This window comes from Chamaea fasciata, unplaced genomic scaffold (assembly GCF_029207755.1).
Source record: "Chamaea fasciata isolate MVZ Bird 193981 ecotype frontalis unplaced genomic scaffold, bChaFas1.0.hap1 SCAF_28, whole genome shotgun sequence".
Taxonomy (NCBI): Eukaryota; Metazoa; Chordata; class Aves; order Passeriformes; family Sylviidae; genus Chamaea; species Chamaea fasciata.
In genome coordinates, this window is record NW_027094113.1 from 3,028,478 (window position 1) to 3,054,611 (window position 26,134).

General features: G+C 60.5%; 2 protein-coding genes across 3 annotated transcripts; one reads left to right on the plus strand and one right to left on the minus strand.

The window, feature by feature from the left end:
- The first annotated feature begins 561 nt into the window (after window positions 1-561).
- On the plus strand, window positions 562-10,816 carry HCN2 (hyperpolarization activated cyclic nucleotide gated potassium and sodium channel 2). Its single transcript, XM_066205819.1, has 8 exons — window positions 562-1,025; window positions 6,317-6,740; window positions 7,478-7,639; window positions 8,263-8,481; window positions 8,627-8,773; window positions 9,054-9,294; window positions 9,471-9,635; window positions 9,769-10,816. Exons 1-8 carry the CDS (start codon window positions 577-579, stop codon window positions 10,719-10,721), a joined length of 2,760 nt encoding a protein of 919 aa, XP_066061916.1. The 5' UTR covers window positions 562-576; the 3' UTR covers window positions 10,722-10,816.
- A 1,467-nt stretch (window positions 10,817-12,283) lies between these two features.
- Window positions 12,284-25,913, minus strand: POLRMT (RNA polymerase mitochondrial). Of its 2 annotated transcripts, none has more exons than XM_066205805.1 (21): window positions 25,856-25,913; window positions 25,189-25,284; window positions 24,255-24,892; window positions 23,816-23,946; window positions 22,642-22,828; window positions 22,080-22,229; window positions 21,783-21,950; window positions 21,292-21,462; window positions 20,616-20,855; window positions 19,606-20,385; window positions 19,196-19,318; window positions 17,448-17,570; window positions 16,401-16,580; window positions 16,208-16,294; window positions 15,818-15,931; window positions 15,194-15,243; window positions 14,825-14,923; window positions 14,542-14,614; window positions 13,995-14,077; window positions 13,557-13,636; window positions 12,284-12,975 (listed from the first exon to the last, which is right to left on the minus strand). In XM_066205805.1, exons 1-21 carry the CDS (start codon window positions 25,911-25,913, stop codon window positions 12,926-12,928), a joined length of 3,681 nt encoding a protein of 1,226 aa, XP_066061902.1. In that variant the 3' UTR covers window positions 12,284-12,925. The 2 variants fall into 2 exon arrangements, with proteins under 2 accessions (XP_066061902.1, XP_066061903.1); XM_066205806.1 differs by lacking the exon at window positions 25,856-25,913 and adding an exon at window positions 25,679-25,718 and having other exon boundaries at window positions 25,189-25,287.
- Between the last annotated feature and the right edge of the window lie 221 nt (window positions 25,914-26,134).

Genomic DNA, 26,134 nt, shown 5'->3' on the forward strand with positions numbered 1-26,134 from the left:
CGGTCCCGATGTCCCGTCCTTCCAGGGCATCACCCGCCTTGGCGCGTGTCCGGTATCCAACTTCGGGTGCTGGCTCTGTCCTGGAGCGCCGGTCCGGGGTCTCCATCCTCGGGTACACCTCGGGGGTCGCCTCTTGACTGCAGCGGGGTTCAGAAGAGGCTCAGCGCTGGAGCGATGAGTCCTTGGGCGGGATGGGAGGGCAAAGATCCCGTAGCTGGCGCGGCGATGGGGTCCATCCCTGGCCCGGGGGTAGGCAGTGCTCCCTCCGCGGAGCAGCGGATGGGCTGGCGGCGGCGGAGCCCCGCGGGGAGAGCGGCCGGTCCCGGACCACACCACACCGGGGACTGAGCTGCCGGAGCTCGGGGCCGTCGGGGCGGAAGGTGGATGTCCCGTCCCGGTAGCTGGTCCCGGTAGCCGGTTTCACCGGCGAGAGTTGTGCCGGCGGGGGGAGCTGCGGAGCCGCCCGGCCCCCGGCCCAGCCCCGCCGCCCGCCCCCGGCCCGCCCCGGCCCGCCCCCGCCGCGGCGGCGGGCGCCACTCGGCCGCCGGTGGCCTCGGCGGCGGCAGCGGCGGCAGGATGCGGGCGGGCCGCGGCGCGGCGGGCGGGGAGGCAGCGGCCGAGGAGGAGGCGGCCGATGGGGCCAAGCGCGGCGGGGCGGCGGCGACGGGGCGGGCGCGGGGCCGCGGCGGGAAGGGGTCCCCGAACGGCGAGTGCCGTCGCGGGGAACCGCCGCGCAGCCCCGGCCCGGAGCCGCCCCGCGAGCCCAAGGTCTCCTTCTCCTGCGGCGGCGGCGGCGCATCCCCCGGCGGGGCCAAGGCGGCCGAGGAGGGGGCGAGCGAAGATGCGGCCGAGGAGGTCCGCGGGAGCCAGGCCAGCTTCATGCAGCGGCAGTTCGGGGCGATGCTCCAGCCCGGCGTCAACAAGTTCTCGCTGCGGATGTTCGGCTCGCAGAAGGCGGTGGAGCGGGAGCAGGAGCGCGTCAAGTCGGCGGGGGCCTGGATCATCCACCCCTACAGCGACTTCAGGTGCGGGGGTACCCGCGGGGTTCGGCCGCATCCCGCATCCCGCGGGGCCGGGCATCGGGCCGGGCCGGGGAGCGGGGCCGCCGGTACGGCCGGGCCGAGGGCACCTTGAGCCGCCGGCGGGCGCGGGAGGGAACGAGCCAGGCATCCCCCTCCCCAGCGCAGCAGCCGCCGCTCCGGGGATGCCGGGAGCCCTCGCGGTGCCTGGGCAAGGGCATCCCCTCGTCCCCTTGTCCTTCCCGGGGCCTCGGCAGGTTCGGCCCGGCTTGGCCCTCCTGAGCCCCACTGGGCCTTGGCTCTGTCCCCGGAGCTCCCTGGGGTTCGGTGTCCCCCTCCCTGGGCAGGGCTGGGGCTGGGCAGGGGGACGTGCTTTGCCGCTGCCTGGCAGAGCGTTGTGAAGGCTCCCCCCTCCCCCAAGGAGGCCTGATTCTGTCCCTGGGGTTCACACGGTTTGGGGGGGGATCCTTCTCGCTCCTGAGAGGACTCGAGTCCCCAGGACCCAGCCTGTGTGTCTGCCGGGGGAGGAATGACAAGCCCGGGAGAAAGGCTCTGCAGCTCCATCTCCTTCCCATCCCCTGAGCCCTGGCGAGCTCCAGAGTGGCAAATGCTTCCCGAGTCGTGTGAAAGCTACCGGGAGGGATGGCTGCGCTGTCTGGGGTAGGCAGCATGGCATCCTGCAGGGAAGGGGAAGCCGAGACCCTGCTGGCATTGCTGGTGAGCCAGCACTGGGAGGACCCTGGTCTACAGACCTCAAAGGAGCTGGGGGAGGCTTTGACCGGGGGCTGGGGTGATGGTGAGAGGTTTGGGGTGGCTCAAGGGAGGGTTTGCTGGATGCCTGAGTGGGGGATCCCCCTGAGACAGATCTCAGGTTCTGTTCACTGCTGACACTGATGGGTTCCTGTGGGCTGGGGTTCCCTGAGGCAGGTGGAGGTGGCCATGGGCTCAAGGCAGGGACCAGCACCTTCACCTCCTGCTTTCACCCTCGTGTGCTGCTCCTGGGCTGCTCTGGCATCTTGCGGAAGAGCAGTTGGAGGCCTTTGGCCTCCCCTCAGGGCCGACTTCCTGCACAGGGTTTTTCCACCCTGGGAACCTGCCATGGGAACCCAGTGGAGCCCCCTCCTCGTCTTACTGGCTGGGCATTGGCTTCTGCTGCAGATTTGGGGTGAGGAGTGGCCACACTGACTGGCCACTGCTAGTCCTGTGGCAGAGGGAGCTCCACTGCCCCTGCCATGACCGAGCAGGGGGTGGTAGTGCCAGGTGGGTCCTGGGGGCTGCTGAGCAGGAGGACTCGGGCCCTCCTCTCCCTGTGCTCCCTCACCCTCAGCAGCTGTGGGATGTTGGAGGAGGCTGGAGTGGGGTGACCCCCAGAGCCTGCCCTGCTTCCCTGAGCTGGCAGAGCCATGGTGCTGGTGGCAGAGCCCACAGTGCTGCCAAGAGTGGGGATCTCCCTCCGGTGAGCCTGCAGTGGGCTTGAGACCTCAGAGGATTCCCCAGAGTGCAGCGGCATCACTCCCTGGACTGGTGCTTGCAGCAGGCAGGTGGGTGCTGGAGTGACCTTGGGGAGTCACCCTGGCTGTCCTGCCCTGCACGGGCTTCATCCTCCTGGAACCGCTAGCGAGACTTGAAACCCATTGGGGCAGAGTGGCTGCCTGTGTTTTGATGCTGGAAGTGGCGTAGGAGAGTTCCCTGCCCAGTGGGGAGGAGCTGCAGGCAGAGCCATGGCATCCTCCAGCTCCACAACTGTGCACAGGAACAGGATCGGCCCACGCGAGGCTGGGCTGAGGAACCCGCTCTGCCTGTGCGCGTCGGGGACATGAGTGCATCCCTGCCATGTTGTCCTGCCTTGAAATAATCAAAAAAGGCATTTATCCAGTAATGATAATGGAGCATGACCTGGTCGTGTTTGCCCTGCAAAACCCATTTCCCATCTTAAGAGAAAATCATTACCCATCTGCATCTGTGACATCATTTCATAATCGGCATCGTTTAGCAATCCTGGCTCCTCACGGCCATGGTGCTGCCATCGTTCACACACAATTCAGGGCAGATTTGCTCCAGGAACCAAAGTTGCTATTTACATAAATATTGAATGACGAGGAAGCAATCAGGGCGGCTGGTGAGATCCTGAGCTGTGAATCTGATCAAAGAGACCTTGTAAGCGTGTGCTGGAGCAGGGCCACCTCCTTTTGGGTGCTGGGAAATGATTGTCACTGACTTTGCCACTTCTGGTGTCTGGAGGAACAGCCAAGCCAGCGCCAACTCCTTCATTGCTTCTTTTGGGGTTTCTGCACCAGCCCTGGGGCATCGCTTTGGGAGCTGAAGGAGCTGCAGCTGGAGGTTTGGAGGTGGTGGCAGTGCCCATCACCCTGTGACCACCAAGGGGCTGCCCAAGGGTTCCTCCAGCCTTCCACAAGGCCGGGCTGGGACTGAGGTTGGAGCTGAGCAGGAGGTTCTCACTGATGATGATTTTCTGTTGCAAGAGTCATTCCTGCATCTGAATCAGGGGCAAAGATGCTTCCAGAGCACATGTCCCTGGTGTTGCTTGGCTGGAGCCTTCCTCACCCGGGTTTAAATGCTTTCAGGGGCTTTCCCTCTGCCTGGATGGTGCCACCACAGGGGCTCCTGAGCAGAGGGACGGGGCTCGCCAGGGCTGATGCTCCCGGTGTGTGTGTGGCAGCTCTGCCGCTGGTCCCGGTGTTCCCATTCCCTGTGGTGAGGGTGTTGGGGAGCTGGGCCCCTCCCTCTGCAGAGTCAGTTGCTGAAAGCCCCGGCTCAAGGGGAGGACAGGCTGTGACTGGCTTGGGGGATGGTGAAGGTTTGGGTCCTTGAGCAGTTTGCAAAGCTTTTATCCCCCCTTCCCCACGGACCCCCGGGGTAAAAGGCTTTCTCAGGGGAGAGGGCACCAGTCATTTGTCACAAGTGGCTGTACCGGGGTCTGGGGCTGCAGACAGTGCATTGGCCACCACTGCTCATCAGCCTGGGCAAACTCCTGCCATTGGCTCCACAACCCATTTCTCACAGAGATCTCATTTTTAGAATATGAGTATTTAGCGCGAGTTTGCAAAGTGCCGATCCTGCCCCAATCCTGTGCCAATCCCACACTGATCTTTCACTGATCTCATGCTGCTCCAGCCCACCAGGCAGCCTGGTTTGCATCTGGGCCCCATCAGAGCCAAAGAGCTCAGACCTCAGGGGCAGAGGGGGCTCTAAAGGTGCTCTGTCCATCCCTGTCCCATGGGATCAGCACAGACAGGAGTGGTCAGATCATCCCCGGCCATCCCTGGAGCTCTGAGTGCTGCCAGTGGAGTTAAGCAGGGACCACCCTGGCATACCATGGCCGTGCCCCCCTCTAGAGCTCAGACTCTACTCTTATCCTGTACCAGGACCTCAGACCAGCACCACTGTGCCATGCCCTGGGCGGGTGATGGAGCAGGAAGGTGGCAGCTGCCTCTTGCGGGGGCTTTGGGCATCTCCTGTCATCATCACTGTCATACAATTGGGTCAGAAGCAAGGGAGGGGTGTCGAGGATCCTGATTAATTTGTTTTCAGATATTTTTAGTAGCCTGGATTGGATCTTTTTTCTATGCACATGAACCTTCCGAGGAAGAAAGCATTGGCATGGCACGCTGGTCCCCGGGGCGATCGCACAGGGTCAGTTGTGTGCAGTGGGGGATCAGGAGCAGTTTATCTTTCTCCGCAGGCCGAATTCTGCCCTGGCTCAGCCAGATTGCAGAGGGATTGGAGCCAGAGGGGAGTTTTGCCCAGCTGGCGTGGTTATTTAATCTTTGTTCTTCGCAGCTTTGAATGGCTAATGCCCCTGTGGGACCCACGCAGCGCAGCAGGGTCAGTCTGAGCTGGAGCTGCCAGGGGGTTTAGGGACAGATCCAGCCCCACAGCAGCTCTGCTGATTTCTGCATCCCTGGGAGATCGTGCCCTGCGTGGGAGCCCAGGGGTCCAGCTGGGCCTGTTTGGTGCCAGCAGCTGGAGCTCGGTGTAAGGGTGCAGGGGGGGCACAGCTCCTCTGCCGAGGGTACCCTGGGGACCGCCCTGGTGTGAAGTCATCATTTTGCAGCAGTGACATCACTCACGGTTGCCACGGCAATGTCTCACATGAGGAAGGTGTCATTGGAGAAAGGTCAGGAGCTGGGATGCTCAGCTCCTTCTGGTCCTGCGCTAGTCTACGCAGTGGGGGTGGGGGACACCCGGCCCATCGCCCCTTGCTGTGTGCGCGGGGGTCTCCTCCTCGTCCCCCCGTCCCCCAGGGCACAGCGTGGCCATGGCACCCCCCGCCCATCGCCCTGCAGCTCCCAGGGTGGGCTGAGCAGGATGCGTGGGCGAGGGTCCTGCGTGTCCGTGCACGCGGCTCGGAGGAGGATCCCCCCACTCTGCCCCCCGGCCGGGCGAGGCAGGGCCGAGGTGGCCTCCGCGTCATCCTGCCGTGACAGAGCTGCTGTGACCTTGCAGATGCTCAGAAAGGTCATCGGTGGCCCGGGAGAGGGGGACGAGGAGAAAGGGGAGAAGGATGGGGTGAGGCAGGAGGGGGCGGAGGAGCAGCTCAGCCCAGGCAGGGCCAGGGGCGCGGGCGGCCGCCCACCCCCACACCGCCCGCGCGTCTGGCCGGGGCTGCGGGCGCTGCCGCCGCCAGCTGCAGCCGTACGTGCTCCGCTGCACCGGAGCCGCGGCGGCTCCTTCCACCGCGCCCGCGCTGCGGGGCCGACGGGCAGACCCCGCCCTGGCACCCCCCAAACCGCCACCCGGCCTGGCCCAGGGAGGCGCCGGCGTCAGGTGGCCCTGGCTGTCCCTGGGGATGTCACCTGTCCTTACGTCCCCACTCTGGGAGCGCAGAAAGAGAGGGGCTGCTCCCAGGGCTCTCGGATACCGACTCCACCCGCGACCTTGAGCACTGCTGGTCGTTTGGGGGTCCCCAACCCACGGGATGTCCCCGGGCAGCTCAGGGGAGCATGTCCCACACCGGTGCTTGGTGCCATCATTCTCCCCTCTCCCAGGACCTGCTGCCACGGGCCAAATCAGACCAGCAGAAGCCCTCAGCCCCATCCTCTGCCTCAATCAGGGGCTCTGCTGGCTACAGGATCACCCTGGGGGCAGTTTGGAGAGCAGGGAGCAGGATGTGGTCTCTGGGGAGATGAAGGGGTTCCTGTGGCTGAGGTGGCATTAGAGTGACCGTAGCCCAGTGGCTCAGGTCCCCTAGGGCAGGGCATCATGGCTGGGTCCCCTTGGCATGGGGGAGACTCCAGGGCACTGGTGACATTCCCCAACATCTTCTCGCTCCCCAGATTTTATTGGGACTTCACAATGCTGCTCTTCATGGTCGGCAACCTGATCATCATTCCCGTGGGCATCACCTTCTTCAAGGAGGAGACCACGGCCCCCTGGATCGTGTTCAATGTGGTCTCTGACACCTTCTTCCTGATGGACCTGGTGCTGAACTTCCGGACAGGGATTGTCATTGAGGACAACACAGAAATTATCCTGGACCCCGAGAAGATCAAGAAGAAGTACCTCAAGACCTGGTTTGTGGTGGACTTTGTCTCCTCCATCCCTGTGGACTACGTTTTCCTCATTGTGGAGAAGGGCATAGACTCGGAGGTCTATAAGACGGCCCGTGCCCTCCGCATCGTCCGGTTCACCAAGATCCTCAGCCTCCTGCGGCTCCTCCGCCTCTCCCGGCTCATCCGCTACATCCACCAGTGGGAGGAGGTGAGGACCTGTTCTGGGACCCTCTGCCAGCAGCTGGATGGCTGGAGAGAGTGGGAGCAGGAGGGGCTCTGCGAGTGCATTGAGTGGTTCCGTGACAAACTGGCAGGGTGGAGAGGATCTGTGGGGTTGTGTCTGTGGGGCCGGGTAGGTGGCTGTGACCCGCCCTGGAGGGTTTGGGGCATCCCTGAGCTGTGACATAGCACCCACCATGGGTGCCAGCATGGCTGGCACATGCTGACACACCGTCCCCTGCTCTGCCAGCAGTAGGACCCTGTCCTCCTGCTCAGCTCAGCACCTCCTGCCTCTCTCCCCTCTGGCTCCCTACCCCACCAGGAGCTCGGGGAGCACTAGGGAGGGCAGCAGGACCCCCAGCCCTTCAGGGTTCCCAGCTTTGAGGGTCTACCCTGCTTTGAGGGGACATACTCAGCTTTGCTGCGTGGCTCTGGCCCGTACCCTGCACTCAGTGCCCTGGGAGCTGCCCTGCTCCCTCCTCAGTGCCAGAGTATTTGTGTCTCCTTGGTCCTCAGCAAGGCTCGCTGCCATTATCGCTTCCCGGGTAGCGCGGCGGCACCCACCAGCTATAAATAGGCAGGTGGAGCACAGCCACCTCGAGGCAGGAGCCAGGCCAGCCACGGGAGCTTCTTCCAGCTAAGACCATGCAGGTCGGTGCCCTGAGCAGGGCTGGGCAGTGAGGGACAGTCTCCATGCTCACCTCCTGCCATCCCACCCACCCCCAGATCTTCCACATGACCTATGACTTGGCCAGCGCGGTGATGAGGATCATCAACCTCATCGGGATGATGCTGCTGCTCTGCCACTGGGATGGCTGCCTCCAGTTCCTGGTGCCCATGCTGCAGGATTTCCCCCAGAACTGCTGGGTCTCCATCAACGGGATGGTGGTGAGTTCCATCTGCCCCACACCGTGCTCCTGCCCGCTCCCTGGGGCTCCCACCCATCCCCACATCATCCATCCTCCATCCTCCAGCCCCAGGAGATGCCATCCCCCGTGGGCCAGGGCTGTGGTGCCCCATGGAGCACCCAGCCCCAGATGCTGCTATCACCCTGGTGAGGTCTCACAGGACCTGGAGCAGTGGATTGATCCGGGTGGGAGGAATATGCTGACATGGGGCTCTTGGCCCTATCCCCTGCTGCCTTCTGCTCATTAGCCACAAAGCTGCTATTAATAAATAATGGCCCCTGTTTCTAATTGCTCCCTCTCAGCCCTGCAGCCTCCTGCAAATGGCCCTTTCCCCCGTCTGCCTCATCCTGTTTCATCAAATTTCCATCTCCGCTCTCTTCTGCCTGGCTTCCTCCTTTTCCTCCCCTGCCTGTCTCACCCTTCTCCTTCCCTGCCTACTTTGCCAGGGGAGTTTGGAAAGTTTGAAAAGTTTGCTTTCCAACAAATTCCTCTTGCTGGGAGAGAACTGGGACTGTGGTGAGGCGTGAGCCAGAGCACTGGGCCCTCGAGTGATGCTCACACACACACACGTGCATGGCTGAGCTGTTGTCCCTGTCACTGCAGAACGATTCCTGGAGTGAGCTGTACTCCTTCGCCCTCTTCAAGTCCATGAGCCACATGCTCTGCATCGGCTACGGGAAGCAGGCGCCCGAGAGCATGACGGACATCTGGCTGACCATGCTGAGCATGATCGTGGGGGCCACCTGCTACGCCATGTTCATCGGCCACGCCACCGCCCTCATCCAGTCGCTGGACTCCTCCCGGCGCCAGTACCAGGAGAAGGTAGGGGGGATGGATGGGGCCCACAGCTTTGTCCCCTCCTGGGGCCGCAGCCACGTGGGTGCCCGGTCAGGAGCAGGAGTGGGACCAGCCCCATGGAGTGGGGATGTGGGTGGAGGGTCCCAGCTGACACCACTTGTCCCCACAGTACAAGCAGGTGGAGCAGTACATGTCCTTCCACAAGCTGCCCGCTGACTTCCGACAGAAGATCCATGACTACTACGAGCATCGCTACCAGGGCAAGATGTTTGATGAGGACAGCATCCTGGGGGAGCTCAACGAGCCCCTGCGTGAGGTGAGGCCTGGAGAGCTGGGAGGAGGATGCTGCTGTGAGGATGGGGATTGCCCCCCCTTGCCCAGGGAAGGGATTCCCTTCTCCTTTGCTGTGGGTCCCACCAACTCCTGCCATGCACATGCTTGGGGTCAAACACCTCTTGCTGCAGCTTTGCAGCTCCACGTGGGAGTGTGTCCATGCACAATCTGCATGCCAGGCTGTCCATGAGACTGTCTGGGGTGAGGAGCGTGTCCCTGGGGAAGCATGTCCCAGCTTCCTGGGCTCACCCACTTCCCCACAGGAAATCGTGAACTTCAACTGCCGCAAGCTGGTGGCCTCGATGCCGCTGTTTGCCAACGCCGACCCCAACTTCGTCACGGCGATGCTCACCAAGCTGAAGTTTGAGGTGTTCCAGCCGGGCGACTACATCATCCGAGAGGGCACCATTGGCAAGAAGATGTACTTCATCCAGCACGGCGTGGTCAGCATCCTCACCAAGGGCAACAAGGAGATGAAACTCTCCGACGGTTCCTACTTTGGGGGTGAGCACTGGCAGGACTGAGCCTGGATCCCCTCTCGGGGTCTGTGAGAGGCACTGGGACACCTGTGTTGTCCCAGGGCACCTACTGCATGGTGGTTCTCATACCCTGCTCCTGGCCTGCCCTGTTTTGTCATCGATGGTGGTGTTCTGACCTTGGCCCTGGCGTTTTTCCCCCAGAGATCTGCTTGCTGACCCGTGGTCGGCGCACGGCCAGTGTCCGTGCAGATACCTACTGCCGCCTCTACTCACTCTCAGTGGACAACTTCAACGAGGTGCTGGAGGAGTACCCCATGATGAGACGGGCCTTTGAGACTGTGGCCATCGACCGTCTCGACCGCATCGGTAGGACACAGAGGGGAGCCCGGAGGGGGAGAGGGGGTGTCTTGGCAAAGGAGACAGCTGTGGTTCCCATGGGAGCCCAGCACAGCCCCAGTACAGGGTCTCACTGGTTCCTCTCCCGGCCTTCTCCCTGTAGGGAAGAAGAACTCGATCCTGCTCCACAAAGTGCAGCACGACCTCAACTCAGGTGTCTTCAACAACCAGGAGAACGAGATCATCCAGGAGATCGTCAAGTACGACCGGGAGATGGTGCAGCAGGCGGAGCTGCAGCAGCACACTGCCATGTACAGCCCCGTCCAGCCCCAGGTCACCTCTGCCATCGCCACCCTCCAGCAAGCCGTCGCCATGAGCTTCTGCCCGCAGATGGCCAGCCCGCTGGTGGGCTCCATGGCGCTGGGCTCGCCCCGCATGATGCGCCGCTTGCAGTACGCCCAGGCCGTGCCCAGCCCCTTCGCCGTGTCCCCCGTCCTGCTGCAGCAGAGCCCCCCGCCGCAGCCGCAGCCCCCCGTGCCCCACGCCAACCCCTCGCCCTCGCAGGACCCGGCGCAGCCCACGGCCCTGCCCGCCTCCACCAGCGCCTTCGCCGCGGCCGCGGCCAGCCCGCCATCCCAAAGCCCGCTGGCCAGCCGGACGTTCGCCTACGGAGGCGCCCCAGGGCCGCTGGGCTCCCAGCTGTCCCTCAGCCAGCAGCCAGCGCCCAGCTCGCCCCAGCGCCTGGCCGCCCACAAGAGCACACAGGCGCTGCACACCAGCAGCCTCAGCCAGGATTCGCGGCCCCTCTCGGCCTCGCAGCCCTCGCTGCCCCACGGGCTGGCGGCCGGCAGCACCCAGAGCCCCCCGGCCTCTGCCCGCGAGTCCAGCACCTCCATCGGTGGGGGCCCGGCCGCCGCCTCGCCGGGCCCTGGCCCTCCGGCCGGGCTGCGGGGCCAGGCACCCTCGCGGGGGGCCCCGGCCCACCCGGCGCCCACGGGCTCGGGGCTGACACCGCCGCCCGCCCTGCCGCAGGACTCGGCGGCGGCCCGCAAGGATTCGGCGTCCAGCACGCCCGACACGGACCCGGCCAAGTCCAGGCTGTCTTCCAACTTGTGACCTCCGCGCCAGGCACGGGGACACGCGCGCCGGAGGGGCGGCGGCAGGGAATCCCATCTCACCCCGTGTCCACCCTGCGCCGCCGGGTGAGGGCTACGGCCGCACCAGCGGCTGCCGCCCCCCGCCGCGGCGCCAGCCCCGCTCCCCGGTCCCTCCTGCCACCCGCTGCAGAGCGGGGCAGCTGCCGAGGGTGGGCCTGGGGCTGCTGCGCCCTCTCCCCACCGCGGGGTCACTGGGCTGGGCCCCCGGGTGTGTCGTCTCCGACCAAAGTCTAACCCTGTCGCCCGCTCCCCGCGGCGAAGCCCCGCTGCCCCCTGGCCTCCCCGGCTGCCCATAGAAGCCACAGCTGCATCCTCGCCATGACCAACTCTGTGTATGATATCTCTGACCTGAACACATCCCTGTGTGTGACCCGCAGGACACCTCCCCGGGGCTGTCGGCGCAGCCCCGGCGCCGCGCGTGTCCCTGCGCCCCTCTCACAGACCCAAGGCGAGGGGTGATGGTCCAGGACTGGAGGTAAGTTGGGAAGGGTCTGAGGGATGGTCGCCCTGAGGCTTGTAAGCACCCACAAACACACTGTCCCCCACTCCGGGGCTGGGGGTGAGCACGGCCCCATGTCCCCATAGGCAGCGCTAGGACGGAGGCAGGCGCTGGAGCCCGAGCCCTGGGGCTGGGGCAGGCACCTACCGAGTGTACCAGGTGCCTGTGCGTGTGTGTGCGTGCGTGGGTGTTTGCAGGTGTGTGTGTGTGTGTGTGTGCGTGTGTGCCTCGCTGCCTCGCACTCTGGAGCCTTCCACATTGAATGTACCGCGAGCGCGGGGCCCGTGCCAGCCCCGGCACCCTGTGGCCGAGCAGCCGGAGGGACAGGGCCCCACTCCAAGCGTCCACCTTCCCATCCAGCCCATCCTGTGCAATAAACGTCAGCAGCTGACAGAGCTACGCACGACTCCGGCTCTGCTTCTTCGCCACCCTCCCTCCCTGCCGCGCCACCCGCTCCTCGTGCCCTGCCCCGGGAGCCGGAACACTGGGCACAGCCCCAGCTCAGGCTGCAGGACACAGCTTTGTCCTTTGAAGAGCTGTCTCCCTTGCCAGGAAAGCCACAAGGTGAAAAGCCTCTGCCAGCAGCTTTCCTCTCGCTCCAGCAGCAGCCAGGAAGAAGCTGGGTGCAGGCTGAATGTGAGCCTGTGGTTATAGGGCACAGCTGAGAACTGGGCCAAACACGGCTCCAGTTGCAAGGTGCCAACTATCTCCAGCACCAGCCCAGTGGAGAAGTCTGGGAAGCCACAGTCCAGTGAGAATAGGAGGCTCCTGGCTGGAAAACCTGCAGTTGGCCCCTGTGAGAATCCAGTTCCCGCTGTAGCTGCACTGGCACAATTCCATGTTTCTGCTACAAAAGCATTTTCAGAATGTGACACCCCTGTGAGCAACTGAAGCCCAAACAGTCAGCAGAACAGGCTGGGAGGCAGCAATCCCACCCCCCCATGCCCCTGGCAAGGTGAGGCAAGAGCCCAGGCATCTCACAGACTTCAGGAAAAGATTTTGAGGAGAACACAGGTCCCATCTTGTATTTCAAAAAACATTTTATTTACAATATTATACATGCTGACCCCCAAGTTAGTGGTTTTCCCTGCCTAAGCCCCAGTGAGCAGCAGCAAAACCCATCCCTGGAAATGAGTCAAGAGTTGCAGAGGCTGCGCTGTGGAGAGTGAGGACAGTGCCCAAAGCTGGAGCAGAGCACAGAGCAGCACCTGTGGCCAAGAGCAAGGCTGGGGCTCCTGCTGTGGCCAGGTCAGTTGCCTGCCCCTCCAAGTCTGAGAGGGAAGGAGAGGGACAGCACCCCAGGACAGGCAACAGCAAGGCAAAGGACAGTGCTCACAGCACTGGGGTGAGGGCTGAGGGGAGCCACCCTGTCTCCTGCCACCCCTCTGCCCCCATTCCAGAGCTGCAGCCCGCTGCAGGGCTTGGTGCCCTTTCCCTGTGCTGGCACAGGCAGTGACAGCAAACAGTGCAGAGCCCCTGTCCCCCATCAGCTGCTCCAGCAGAGTCTCAGTTTGCCCCAGCACCTCAGAATGAGGCAGGGCTCTCGCTGGGCTGGAAGCTCCAACTCCTTCTCCATGAGATGTGAGACAGAAGAGCACTGTGGGCCAGTGCCCACCACGGCTGGAGGTCCAGAGGTATCTCAGGGCCCAGTGGGCTGCTGGGGCTCAGCTGAAGAAATATGTGGAATCCATCACTTGATTCAGGTTGAATTCACCTGAGGGGAGCAAAGGAGAGGTCAGAGGAGAGCAGGGTGGGGATGGACAGGGGGAGAGAAGTGGCTTTAGTGTATGAAGGATCCCTGCCCCTGGTCTGTGCTGCCCACAGAGCGCTGGGCCACTCCACACAGAGGTCAGGCAGAGCCAGATGGCCTGGCAGACACAGGGCTGAGGGATTAGAAGGAGTTAAACTAATTGCCTTAATCCCATTGCATGTATATCATCTAGATCCTGGCAATTACCATGCTGAGTCCCTCACTCTCATCTCTGAGCAAATGCTCATGGTTGGAAACAGATGGGAGCGGAACAAGAGCAGGATGGGAAGAGCTGGGTCAGCCTGGGGGAAATCCCAGGGACTCAGCGAGGATGGCAGGGACCACTCACAAGAATGCTACAGGGGAATGTGGACGTGCTGGACTGCTCTGGCCCATGGCTCTGCAAGCCAGCATAGGAGGGGAAACCTGATCCTAGGAGACAGCTCTGTTTCTTTGTCTTCTAGTGGTTTTGGGGGCCACTCCATCTCATTACCCTTGTCTCCAAAATGCTCCTGCACTCTGCACGTTCCTGTCCCATCTCCTACCTGTCCTGGGGACATTCGACAGCTGCTCCATCAGTCTCTTCTGCCAATGGGCTATGGGCCCTTTGCTGGAACTGGATGAACTAGAAGGAAGCAAATAAACACGGGTTATCTGGAACCAGGCACACCCTCCTCTGCTCCCTAGTGCAGCCCCTGACAACAGGATTCAGCTCTTCCAAAACACATCAGGCACCCTAGGGTGAGAGGAGCCCAGCCCCAGAAGCCCAGGGCAGGCCCTAAGGCTGCCAAACCCTCCCCTGGTTCTGCAGCAAGAGTGCAGAGCCCTTGGTTTTTACACAGCTACTGAAGGTGATTTGTGTGTCAGGCAAGAAGGAAGGGCAGCTTCCCCCCAGAGCAACCCCCAAACAGGTGACACTACCTGTGAGCACCTGGACATGACCTCTGGGACATGGTGGGAGGAAACCAAGAGGTCAGGAATACCTGCAATACTTCTCCAGCATGAACTCTGACAGATCCTGCAGAATCTTCTCGCTGTGCAGAGCCACGAACTGCTGCCGACAGACCTGACCCGGGGAGACAACAGTGAAGTGCAGCTTAGCAGGTGTTTTCCCTCCTTCCCCCAGTGACAGGTCAGAGGTGAGGGGCAGGGGAAGCAGCAGGAGTGGGAAAGGGGAGCTGCCAGACAAGGGTGAAGGGAATCAGCCTGGGGAGGTGTGAAGCAGAGGTTGACTCTCATTATCACAACAGCCCTTGGGAAGGACCCAGGGCAGGGCAGGAGCATCAGCTCTACCAGGGCTGTGTTTAGTGTCTGTTTCCACAGATTGTCCCCCACATGCTCCCTGCAGAGTGGGAGGAGATGGGGCACCAGGAAATCACCTGCGACCACCAGTGAACATCCCAGGTTCACCTTACCTGGGTGAATCAATCAGCCTATGGAGCAAAACCCAGGGGAGGCGAGGCCTGGCATGGGCCCAGAGCACAGATCAGCAAGATCTTGCTCAAAAGGGAGCCAAGAGGACACTTTTACCTGGTTCATGACATCCACGGTGAGCGCGTGAGTCCAGTAGCAATCGTGGACTGAGACGAAGGTCAGGCCCTTCCTGGGAGGAGGCAAAGGTGCCATGAAGCAGTGCTGAGACCCCTCTGTGCGTTGGACCCACCCCACGTAGAACCTCTGGCTGGGACAGCAGCAGAGACCACACAAGAGGGGAACTCCCTGTACAGCAGCTCTTCAGAGGGAGGTGGCCAATCCCAGGATCAAGTCCCGAGCCAGGAAATAGCTAGTTGAGAGCCCAGCTGCCCACTCCTACCTGAGGCAGTGCAGTGCCGTGAGCATCATGTGCGTGGAGTCCAGAGAGTGGATGAAGTTGGGGGGAAAGGCATTCTTCTGCTTCACAGTGTCAGGTTTCCTGCAGGACAAAGCAGGGCACAGAGGAGCTGGGGCATTTCTGGGCCAAAGATGACAGCACTGGCACAGAGGCAGTGCCACCCCAGCCTGGGGGTGACGGGGGTGCCCTGAAGACCCCAAGGCCCTGCTGCTCTATTCAGTTTTCTGCAGTTCAGCGGCAATAACAGGAGCTCTAGCACTCCTTGACAGCTTCCCTAATAGGAAGGCCTTGTTCCCAGAGCACAGGCTGGGGTCAGCAGGGGTGCAGTGCAGACCATGGTTTTGTACTTACTGGCTGTTGTTGGAATTTCTCACACTCAAGCGCTGCATGCCACAATCCAGCTGTGGGGAGAGAGGGGACCAGCTGTCACCCTGCACTGCCTGGCAGCACAGGGGGCTGGGCACTGCCCCACTCTTCTGGAGAGGGGCCTGTGCCTTTCCAGGTTGTTCCAGCACCACAGCAGCTGCCACTACCCAGTGACACCTTGCCCAGCTCCCCTCCTGAGGGTGCTGGCAGGCATCTGAACCCCTTCGCCCTCGCAGGGTGAACTGGGTGAGAAGGGCTGCTGGAGCCGGGCTGGGGGGCTGTGAGTCAGCACAGCAGCACGTGGGAGGTGACAGCAGCGAGACTGAGTCACACGAGCCCTGAGGAGGCTCTCGGAGCGGGGAACGGCCCGTGCCCCAGCTGCCTGAGTGGGATGGAGCTGTAGAGCTTCCTCACCAGCCCACCCACACACTCCAGGCTCTGCAGGGAGCCATGAGGCTGGAGGATGTGCCTGTACACAGGGATGCTACCTGCTCTGCAGACTCACCCAGCAGCGATGCCAACCTGCCGGGCCCTAGCCTGGCTGTGTTTTCCCTGCTCCCACCATGGCAGAGAGAGGGTGTGCCATGAGACCTCACACCGGACACTCACCACAGTGGATCTGGAGCGATAGTAGGGCTGGATGATGGGGAGCCCCAGGGGTGTGACCCACTCCACTGTCCGGCCCGACTGGGCAATGAGCTTGGCGCTCTCCGTCAGCCAGTTCTTCAGAAGAGGGGAGGAAGCAGATGGAGTTAGTGTGGAGCTGGGAGACCCACCGCCCCCCCCCCAGCACAGGCTACCCTCTCTCCTGCCACAGACTGACAGTCCAGTGCTTACTGGGGAGTTTGGCACAATCCCACACCTCTGCACTGGGGCAGGGGGATCCTCTCTGGGCCAAGAGCCAGGAGAACCATCTCTCCCCACGGAGCATCCCCTTGTCTATGTATGAATGGACCAGGAAGAAGAAAAAGTGAAGGCAAGGGGCAACAGGCTCCTTACCTGGATATCTCGAGTCGCTGAGAACATCTCCTTGATGCTGTTGAACACCTGCTTCACCAGATAATGAGATGCTTCCCACAAGTACTCCTGGCACAGACCAGAGGCAGAGCCATGGGTCATGCAAAGGGACAGCCAAACACATAGAGGAAAGTGACAGGATCCAGGGAGGAGGAGGCACACACAGGAATGCTACCTCAGGGAACTCATCGATCTCCTTGAGGCGTTTCTCTATCTGCAGGCGGCCGCCGTAGCGAGTGACCCCGTACACCACCGTCATCACCGTCTGCTTCACCACCTTGCGGCTGATGAAGCCCTGCAGCACCTGGGCAATCTTCACCCCCTTCTCAGCATCCTTCTTCCGAAACTCCTCCACCTGAGGAGAGGGCCTCTGAGTCAGTGCTGGCATGAGCCACGCTGGCTTGAGCCCCCTCTGTGGCTGGTGGCCTGTGGGACCCTCCCAGCTGTGCACTTCCTGGCTCAAGCTCCCATCAGAATCCCTGCAGACCATTTTCACCACCCTGGATAACAGAAGGCACCTGCTGAAAGGATCCAGCAGAGCCTGCAGAGCTTTCCCTGCTGCCTCAGCACTGTCCCTTGTCCCAGGTGGTGCCAGCTGGGACAAGGACACAGCTCAACTGTGGCTCAAAACTTGGGTTCTCCTGCCTCTGCCCCCCAGTGGTAACTGAGCAAGCCCTGCATCTCCATGAACTCTTCCTGCTCTCTGGTGTGGTGCTGCCTGGAGAAAACCTGCTGAGACCCAGATGGGAGATGAAGGGTCCAATGCCAGCTGAATGAGCTTCTCAGCACTTTCCCAGTGGCAAATTTCACATCACGTCTTGCCAAAGAAATCAAAGACTTTGTAGCAGGACCAAGGCTGAATCTCTCTCCACTCTCTCCAACTCAGCTCAAGGAAGAAAAATCTCATAACCCATGGGCCAGCCAGCTGTGACCAAGGGATAAGGAACACACTCTGCTCTCTTCCACCTCCCCAGCCTAATTCTCCCAGGCTTCATTCAGGACAAGTGAAGACAGCAGAAATCCCAGGGGATTTCTGACAGCCACCTCTCTGAGGACAGATCCCACTCGGGGACAGAGTATCCCTGTCTCTGCCCAGCTCATGCCTCCCTAGACCTCTGCACATTCATCTCCTCCTTTCTCCTTGGGAGCTGGAGTCACCCTGTGCACACCAAGAGGAAGAGGCAGGTCCAAAAGGACCCCGTGTGTCCCCACTGTGCCTCACCTGCTGGGCCACTGCACTGTAGACATCCTGAGGGAGCCCACAGGGCACCAGGTTGACGGAGGCAGCGCCGCTGAGATCCCGGCCAAGCGCTGCATAGTGCTGCAGCCCATTGCAGGAGCCATCCTGCAGGAAAAGCACGAGGGAAACAAGGAGTTATGGTGTGGACAGAGCCCTTCTCATCCACCCTCTCCCCATGCACAGGTACCCTGGGCTCACGTGGTCATTATTTCCACCCCCCGCCCTTCAGAGCAGTGATCATCTCCCAGCAGTGACCATTTGCCTTCTGGCCAGATTTCCTGCCTGGGTCCATCCCTAACTGCTGTGACCTGTGAGGTTTAAAAACAGAAACCTCACATCAGAAACTCTTGATGGAACCACTGAAAACCAGAAAACTGGGAAAACACCGAATATATCTGGGATGCTAAAAGCAGCCCCGAGAGCCAGCAGTCAAAACAACCTCAGCAGTGGGATCAGAGGCAGGAAAAGGCAGGCCAAGCCAAAGATCCCTCAGGAAGCCCCAGCTGGCTCTGCAGCTCCAGCCAGCTGGACTGCCAACGGATGAAAACATCCCTCTGACAGAAACCAGGTCCCATCCAGATTTCCCAAAGCTGCATCAGAGGCACGGTGAGCATCTGCCACAGCAGCTGCCCTTCCAGCCCTCCTGGAACAAAGAGCAGCTTGGGTGAGACAGACAGGACCTGAATGATGGTGCATGAAGGTCTTGGTTCTCCCCAGACTGCACTGGCAGCAATGTTTCTCATAGATGTGCTGCTGTTCCTGGCCCCCTGTGCTCAGGCTCTCCCTGGTCCAGGGAGCCACAGATACCCCAGGACTCTCAGGTTCCTCAAGCAGAGCCTCCTTTCTCCTGCACCCTCTCCCCACTCCCTGCAGTGTAGAAAGGCAGCGCCAGGACCTGATGGCTCCAGTAATTGAGCACTGATGACTCAGGCTGAACGAGACTCTGGTACCCTCCAGAAGAAGTCCTTGCTGATTTTTCATTAGCTGCACCCTCCATACACCCCCAGCTGCTCTCCTGATCTTTTGTTGTCATCAAAATATCAGTCCTGACTGTGTCATGCATATTCCAGACCATCACGACTGGCAGAAAACTGCTGCCCTTCCCACTCAGTCATGGCCACTTGATCTCCTTATAAGAGAAAGGAGCAACCACCCCCACCCATGGCCACAATCAGCCCCATCCCTCTGCAGCCAGGCCTTCAGGGAGCTGAGCAGCACCTGAGCAGGGACAGGGCACATGGTGGCAGGCCACTGAAGGTGGGGGAGAACCACCTCTGTCCCTGTGCCCTTCCTCAGAGTTCCAGACCTCCCATATTGGCTCCTGCAGAGCTGCTTGGCTTCAGCCTTGGAGCAAAGGAGTGGAGCAAAGGTCTTCAAAACACAGTTCCGAGCACTCCAGACAGCCAGGTGTTGCCCTGCTGGGCCGACTTCCAGTCCTGATCCTCTGGCTGCAGAAGGTGAGACTGGCCTGGCTCTCACCCTGTGGCAGCTGCCAGCTGGGCTCTGCTGGAGCCAAGGGAAGCGAGGCAGCCCTCGGCTGTATCGGCTCATGGATGGCTGCAGGCAGCAGCAAATCACCAGAGTTCTCCTGCCAAGATGCCCAACGCTGCACTCCCATTCCTAAGAAAACCCAGCCACGTGGAGCGGGGATTGCAGCACTGGAGACCTGGATGCTCCTCTCCTGCCCCGCTGAGCCTCACATGGGCTGTGAGGATCTGCTGGGCTCCTACCTGGTGAACTGGGAAGTGAGAGATGTAGGCTGCTGGATCTGGGGACCTCGAGGCTTTGGCGATTTCCATACAGCATGCCAAGGCTTGCCAGGGCTCATCAGTGTCCATCCACCACTTCCTGCCCTGGGAATGAGAAAACACAAGCTGGTGGGAGCAGGCAGTGCTCCTGTGCCCCTCAAATCACAGTCAGGAGCCTCTGAGCACCTGGGATATAGGGTGGGCACAGCACCTCCTCCCACACCTCCACTTCCCCAGTTTTTCATCATATTTTCAGGCACGAACGGGTTATTTAAGACTCTCTGCATTGTTTTTTCCCTTTTTACCTCTAAAAGTGTATCTTTCAAAATGTTTTTGTTTCAAAATCGAATCTAATTTCCATTTTATTTCACTTCCCAGAAGCTCCCACGTACTGTGAGCGGGTGGTCAGCCGAGTCCAGGATGTCCTCCATGATTTCATTGGCATACTCCAGCCGCTCCTGCAAGGAGTTCTTCTTCTTCAGCCCCGTCAGGTTGATGAGGTGGATCTTCAGCCAGTCAAGTCCCTTTGGTCCCAGTGGCCTCCCCTCTGCAAACAGCAGGATGGCCCGGGTGACATCGTTCCCCAGGTGGTTGAAATAAGGTGGGCACGGGTAAGTCCTGCCACGGAAGTCCATGTTGTGAGGGAACCAGAACACCTTGTCCCTGACGTAGTTGGCGATGGAGAGCTTGTAGAGCGCGTCCATGCGCAGGCTGTGCATCTCTGCAGTCTTCTTCTTGCACAGGAACAGCTCGTGCTTGAGGGACTTGCTCCAGGTGGAGGAATGCCCAGGAGCAGTGGGAGGCTTGGGAGCCTCAGAGAGGGGCGGTGGGATGTCCAGCTTCTCATCCCCTTTGTCATTGAAGATGGAGATGATAATATCCAGCACTGGCTGGTTGATCTTCCAGGCGCAGTTGCCCAGCTGGTTCAGGGCATCCAGCACGGGGTGCAGGTTCACGAGGGGACACTGCTCCAGGAGCAGCTGGTGGTGGGTGGTGTCATCCATGAAGCGCATCAGCTTGGTGTCACTGAGGACAAAGGCACCGAAATTGGGGGAGGTCCAGGGCACCGGGGGGCACAGCATGGGCATGGCAGAGGAGTTGAAGGTCAGCGTGGTCTCTGCAGCGTTTGACACAAGCTGGGAGAAGATGGGATGGGGCTTTATCAGCCCAACCTGGAGAGGAGGATCAGCAGCAGAGGATTAGGGCTGGTGGAGTGTGGAAGAGCCTGTGGTCAGTCAGGCATTCCATAAGGATCATGCCAAGTAAGGAGATCACCCACACAGAATCAAGGGTTCCTCAAAGCATCCCTGAGCAGGAATGGCAGCAAGGACAGAAAAGGGCCTTGCAAGGGTCTGATTTTGAGAAAGGGGTATCCTGCACAGCCCCTCAGGATGAGGCTCACCTGCCAGTTACTGTAGAAGGAGTAGACATGGTAGAGGACAGGGATAGGCTTGGACTCCAGGCGATGATTGAGGATGTTCCTGGGCACCTTGACAGCCTTCACCAGGATCTCCAGCATGTGCACGCCCAGGCGCATGAGGAGCAAACAGGGCCAGCTGCAGTTCTTCAAGTTCAGGGAAGGCCCAAAGCCTCCTTCTGCCACCAGCTTCTCCCAGTATTCCCGTGGCAAGTACTGTTTAGGCTAGGAGGTGGAAGGAGAAAATGGAGTCAGCTGGAGGGGCTTTGCTGGATGGGATCCATCTACCTGGGATGTGGCTCTGAGAAGGACTCTCCTACCATTGTGTCCCCACGAGGTCCTCCCTGATAGGGGTGTTTGGGGAAGGAGGGCTGAGGAGGTAGTGTTGAGCCCAACAGTGAGAACAGGAACAGTGGCACTGCAAAGTCCTTCCTTTTGCCACATCCCTGTGCTGACAGTGTTCCCACAGCATCCTGCCCCTCCTGCCCAGATTGCAGACCTGCCTGCCCCTATGAGCACTCAGCTCTGAGAACAACCTGCTCATTTGATCCTTGAGGTGCCCAGGGCAGTGGCCTTGGCCCCTTATCCCCCTCTTGTCCTTTCCTGCCTTGCAAAGCCCAGAGTTTTCTGGCATGGGGCACCTGGCTCCAAGGGCTCCTACCTGGCTGTCCTTTGCCAGCAGCTGGATGTAGTTCTCATAGACCTGCTTCACCCTCTCCAGCTGGGAGCTGCGCAGCTTCCTCTGGATGATGTACCTGTCGTAGACTTTGGAGCCCAGCTCCCTGGCCAGGACTGCCAGGGACTCACCTTGTGGAGACAGATCATTGAGGATCTGGGAAAGGGGAAGGCAAAGAGGGTCTTAGGAAGGAGGAACGGAGAGACACAGCAGGAGTTAAAGCTGCTGTGCAGGGAGCACAAGAAGATGCTGATTTCCATGGCACTGAACAGATGGTGAGAAAGGAAAAACAACCAGGACAGAGCATGGATTTCTCTGGCTGCTCTGCAGAGGGAGCAGTCAGCCTGTACCTAACAACCTGGTAAAACTCTCAGGAAATTCCAATTCTGCTTGCTCAAGTGGGACATTAGTACTCTGTGACAGCCACATGGCTGATAGTCCAGCCCCACTTCTGTGAGGGCAGGGCAGGCTCCTACCTGCATCATGATGTCCACATACTCCTCATCTGGCAGCAGACACAGGTAGGGGTAGAGGATGTTGTACTTGGACAGCCTCTTGGGCCTGGCCATGCTGCGCTTGGAATTCTGCAGGGTGTGGAGGATGGAGTCGTGCCACTGGGAGCGGAGGGTGCCCAGCAGCTCACGCTGCGTGGAAAAGGAAGGAAGAAAGCTGCTCAGCATCAGCTGCCCCCTCTTTAGGGGGCCCCTCAGCTCATGGACCCTCAGCTCTCAGCCACAGGTCCCGAGGGCTGCCCCCAGAGCCCTGAGCTTTACCGCTTTGACAGCCCGTGGGGTCAGGGGCCTGGCTGCCTCCACGGACTCGATGGTTATGGTGTTCTTCAGCTCCATCTTCAGCTGCTGCTGGAAGCGCTCCTGCAACTCCTTCATGGAGAAATCCAGCTTGGGGTACGACACCATCGTCTCCTGCAATGGGAGAGAGGCAGTCAGTGCCAAAAGTGGGAGGAAGAAAAGCTGTGCTCATTATCCCAGCTTCCCTGCAAGAGGCTTGTGGTACAATTCTGGGCAGAAAGCACCTTGCTGGGACCCCTGGGTACAGAAGTCTCTGGCAGGCAAACCCCAGAGGCTGCTCTTCTTCTGTGTTATGGCCAAGCACCTCCCCAAGCACCTCCTCCTGTGCATGGAGGCCATCTCCAGCCCCCTGCAAGCTCTCTGCTTTGCTCTTCCCCTGTAAGGCTGTTGGTAATATCATTCATTTGCGTGGGCAACTGAGCACAGATTAGGTTAAAAGGTTCTTTCTTTTTAGCCCTCCCCATGGCTGTACCTAAGAACACCTGTGAACACCAGCTTCAACACCTCCCTAAGTGCTGTGGCTTACTCTGGAATAGAAGTCCTGGAGTAGAGAAGACTTGCAAATCTCGGGGCTGGATGGGGGAGGCAGCTGATAGTTGGGCTGGACAGTCCTGATGGCCCACAGCACCATCTCCTTCTCATCTTCCTCAAACAGGCACTTTTGGAAGAGTTCATCCACATGGAAGCCATTGCTGTTCAGCTGCTGCAGGTATCTGAGGAGGGGCAGACAGGACAAGCTCAATCTTCCCCAAGGGCCTGAGCATGTTGTACAGAAGCTGCTGGGGCAGGAGCTGCCTCAGCACAGCCCGTCCCACAAGGTCACCCGCCTCAGCTTACAGGGATCGGGTGTCCATCCCTCAGCCTGCACCACTGCAGAGCTCCCTGGGAGCAGCTGAGCTCCAGCCATTGCGGGACCGAGTTGCCCACAGGCAGCCCCACAGCCTGTGCTGCACTGACACAGCTCCCACACCGTCCAGCCCAGTCACTGCCAGACCCCTCAGTCAGCTGACTGAAGACATTCCCTTGAAGGCATCTAGAACTTGTCAGCAACCAAAGGACAGAGAGGCCAGTGATACATCCCTGAGGTTCAGCACTAGTGCATCCGAAGCTTTCTCCATCCTCTGGAGAGGAGCTGGCTGTGCCTCCAGCCCCAGGCACTGCCCCTAGGCCCAGCCTGTGGGATCTTCCAGGCTCTTTCAGCTGTTCACTTTAGCACTGACACTTTGCTGTCCATTATGCTCCATGAAATCTACCAGAATCTCCTGATCAAGCTCCTCTGGAGAGCCCTGCAGAAAGCAGCTCTGTGACTGAGCCCACCAAAAAGGGCAAACTCCACAGAAGTGCCACAAAGACAGAAGAGCCAGCCATTCCCACCAGGGAGCAATGGAGGGGCCAGAAGGAACGAGATGCCTGGGATGGGTGTGGAACCAAGGAGTCCCTGACTGGAGAGGGCCTCTCCCAGCCCAGATCTGGGGGGAAAAGTGCCTGTTCTCAGGCAAACTCCCCAGCAGCTGGGGGTGGCAGGAAGGGTGCTCTGCTCACTCCAAAATCTGGTCACGAGAAGTGGGTCAGAGCATCCAGGTGGGCACACAGAAGGGGCAGCTCTTCCTGCCCCTGACCCACTGCATCTCCCAGTTCTCCAAGCACGGGATGTGGAACTGCTGCCCCCAAGGCTCAGCAGCACCTGAGGCAGGTGTTACCTCAAGATGGCTTTGGGAGGTGACTGGTTCCTGCCCATGCACTCCAGGGCCACCGCGTAGGACTCCAAGTTGGGCCGGAGGCCGGAGGACTCCAGAATGGAAAACAATTGGTCGATGCGATTCAAGCAGCCCTGCAGGTGAGAAGGGAAGGAGCTGTGGACACTGAGAAGAGACTGTGGACACTGACAGCTGCAGCCCCAAAGTCACAGCTCCACACCCCTCTACTCCTGTTCAGATTTAGTCAGGTCTACCCCACCCCTTACCCACTCCCTTCTTCCTCTCAAAGCCACCTCACACGGATCTGTGGCCTCGTGCCAGTCCCCCTTGCCAAAAGCACTGCTTGAGCACTTGCTGAAGTGACAACCACAGGTAAAACCAGCTGGAGGCTCCTCCTCATGAGCCAGCCCCTCTCCCACCCAGCGCACCCACGGCTCGGTACCTTCTTGGCCCAGCTGCGCATCACGATGTTGTAGACACCAGCATCCATCACCTTCCTCTTCAGCGGAGAGTTGTGGCACAGCAGGAGGTACCGCTCGGCCTCCTCCGACTGCTCCAGGAACACGAAGCACTCCAGGTTGGACTGAATGGTCTGCTGCAGGGCCTGTTGGTTATTCTTGTCCTTTGGCATCCTCTGAGGCCTCTTGAGCTCCGCAGTGTCTTTCATTCCCGCTACTGTGGGTTTGCTGTGGGGGCTGCCAGAGCTCTGGTTCCAGGCAGTGCCTGCTTTCTTCTCTAGGATTTTTGGGCTCTTCATGGTTTTTGCTTTGGGTTTGGCTTTGGTCTCTGCTTTGACCTCTAGCTTGGCCTGGTCCTCCAGAGCCAGCTGGGAGGCAGCACTGGGCAATTCCTGCTTCATCTTCAGCTTCTGCACGTACGTCTCCTTCTGCAACTTTTTGGGCCAGGTGCTGGACTGGGCTAGGCCATCACCCCGTGCCCTGAAAATGGGCTGTTTCTCCTTGGGGCCAGGGGCCACAGCCTCCTGGTACTTGTCATTATCCAGTGCAGTCAGTTCCACTTTGTTGACTGTCATCTCTGGGACGTTACTGCCTTGGAGCTGCTTCGCTCGAGCTTTGAGTACTAGTGGGAAACAGAGAGAGGTATGGGAGACAAGGCATAGCAGAAGGCTCTGTCCTGTCCTCACTCTGAAAGTACCAGGATTACGCCCAGAAAAAAAGGGTTCATGCAAGAACTTTCTCCCTCCTTGGCCAGTCCCACTCCCAGACAGATACCAACAATTGTCTCTCTGAGATCTACCTGCAAGCTGGGACCCAGCCCAGAATCCCAGGAACCCAGCAGTGTCACTGCCAGGGAAAAAGCGACAGCTCAGGCTGGTCTTACTGCTGTCTGCTCACTGCAGCTCTCCCAGCACTCACCTTCCAGCAGCTCTGTTCTCTCACAGATGCCATTTCTGTTCGCCTTCTCCTTGGTGCTGGCAGAGGAATAATTCCTGAAGATTCTCCATGGAATCCCTGCTATAGAAGAACACAAAGGTGTGGGAGTCAGAGGAACTTCACTCCCTCAAGCACTCCCTGTTCCCCACTCTGCCCCATGGTCCCAGCTGGACACTGAGCGAGGGATGTTTCTCAGCTCAGCTGCTCCAGCAGCAGCGCAGGAGTGACAGGGACACCCCTCACCCCCTAGAAACAGGCTCAGAAGGAACATGACCCTAGGGACAACACAAACCCCAACGCTGTGAACGGGGTGGCAGCACCGCAAGACCCCCAGAGCAGGCAGGCGCTAACCCACAGCTGGGACAGGACCCAGAGCCCCCGTATCAGTCCTTTGGAGAGTAACAAAATCTCAGCACTTCCACAGCCCCGACTCTATCCCTGGGGAGCTCACGACGCAAAAAGATCCTTCCACCTTCCAGGTGTATCCCAGAGAATGCTCAGGACCGTGGGACGTCCTGGCCGTGCTCCGTCTGCACACTCGGGCCGTGTCCTGGTCTCCTCGTGTTCCCGCCAGTCCCTCCATGCCCCCCTGGTGCCTCCGTGTCCCGCCAGTCCCTCCGTGACCCTCCCCGGCCCCGTTCCCGCTCACCGGGCCCCCTCAGCCCGCCCGGGCCCCTCAGCACCGCCCGCAGCCTCAGCAGCGACATCCCCGGGCCACGCGCGCCGCCGCGCATGCGCCACGGCGCCGCGCGGGGGCGAGGCATGCCGGGAATGCGAGTCCCGCCGCGCCGGACTACAGCTCCCATAGTGCAGCGCGGTGGCACCCCGCGCCCCCTGGCGGCCATGCCGGCCCCGACGGGGTGGGTCGGGACGAGCGCGGATCCCGGGACACGGCGGAGGTGCCGGGAGGTGGCGGAGCCCGGGGAAC

Excerpts from the sequence above, each read along its gene's own strand:
- HCN2 (XM_066205819.1), top strand. The coding sequence starts at position 577 with ATGCGGGCGGGCCGCGGCGCGGCGGGCGGGGAGGCAGCGGCCGAGGAG. Across the intron at positions 7,640-8,262 it reads TCTCCATCAACGGGATGGTG|AACGATTCCTGGAGTGAGCT; the intron begins GTGAGTTCCATC and ends CTGTCACTGCAG. Across the intron at positions 9,295-9,470 it reads CGACGGTTCCTACTTTGGGG|AGATCTGCTTGCTGACCCGT; the intron begins GTGAGCACTGGC and ends TTTTTCCCCCAG.
- POLRMT (XM_066205805.1), bottom strand. The coding sequence starts at position 25,913 with ATGTCGCTGCTGAGGCTGCGGGCGGTGCTGAGGGGCCCGGGCGGGCTG. Across the intron at positions 21,463-21,782 it reads ATGTGGACATCATGATGCAG|ATCCTCAATGATCTGTCTCC; the intron begins GTAGGAGCCTGC and ends CCCCTTTCCCAG. Across the intron at positions 15,244-15,817 it reads ATCGCTCCAGATCCACTGTG|CTGGATTGTGGCATGCAGCG; the intron begins GTGAGTGTCCGG and ends CTCTCCCCACAG.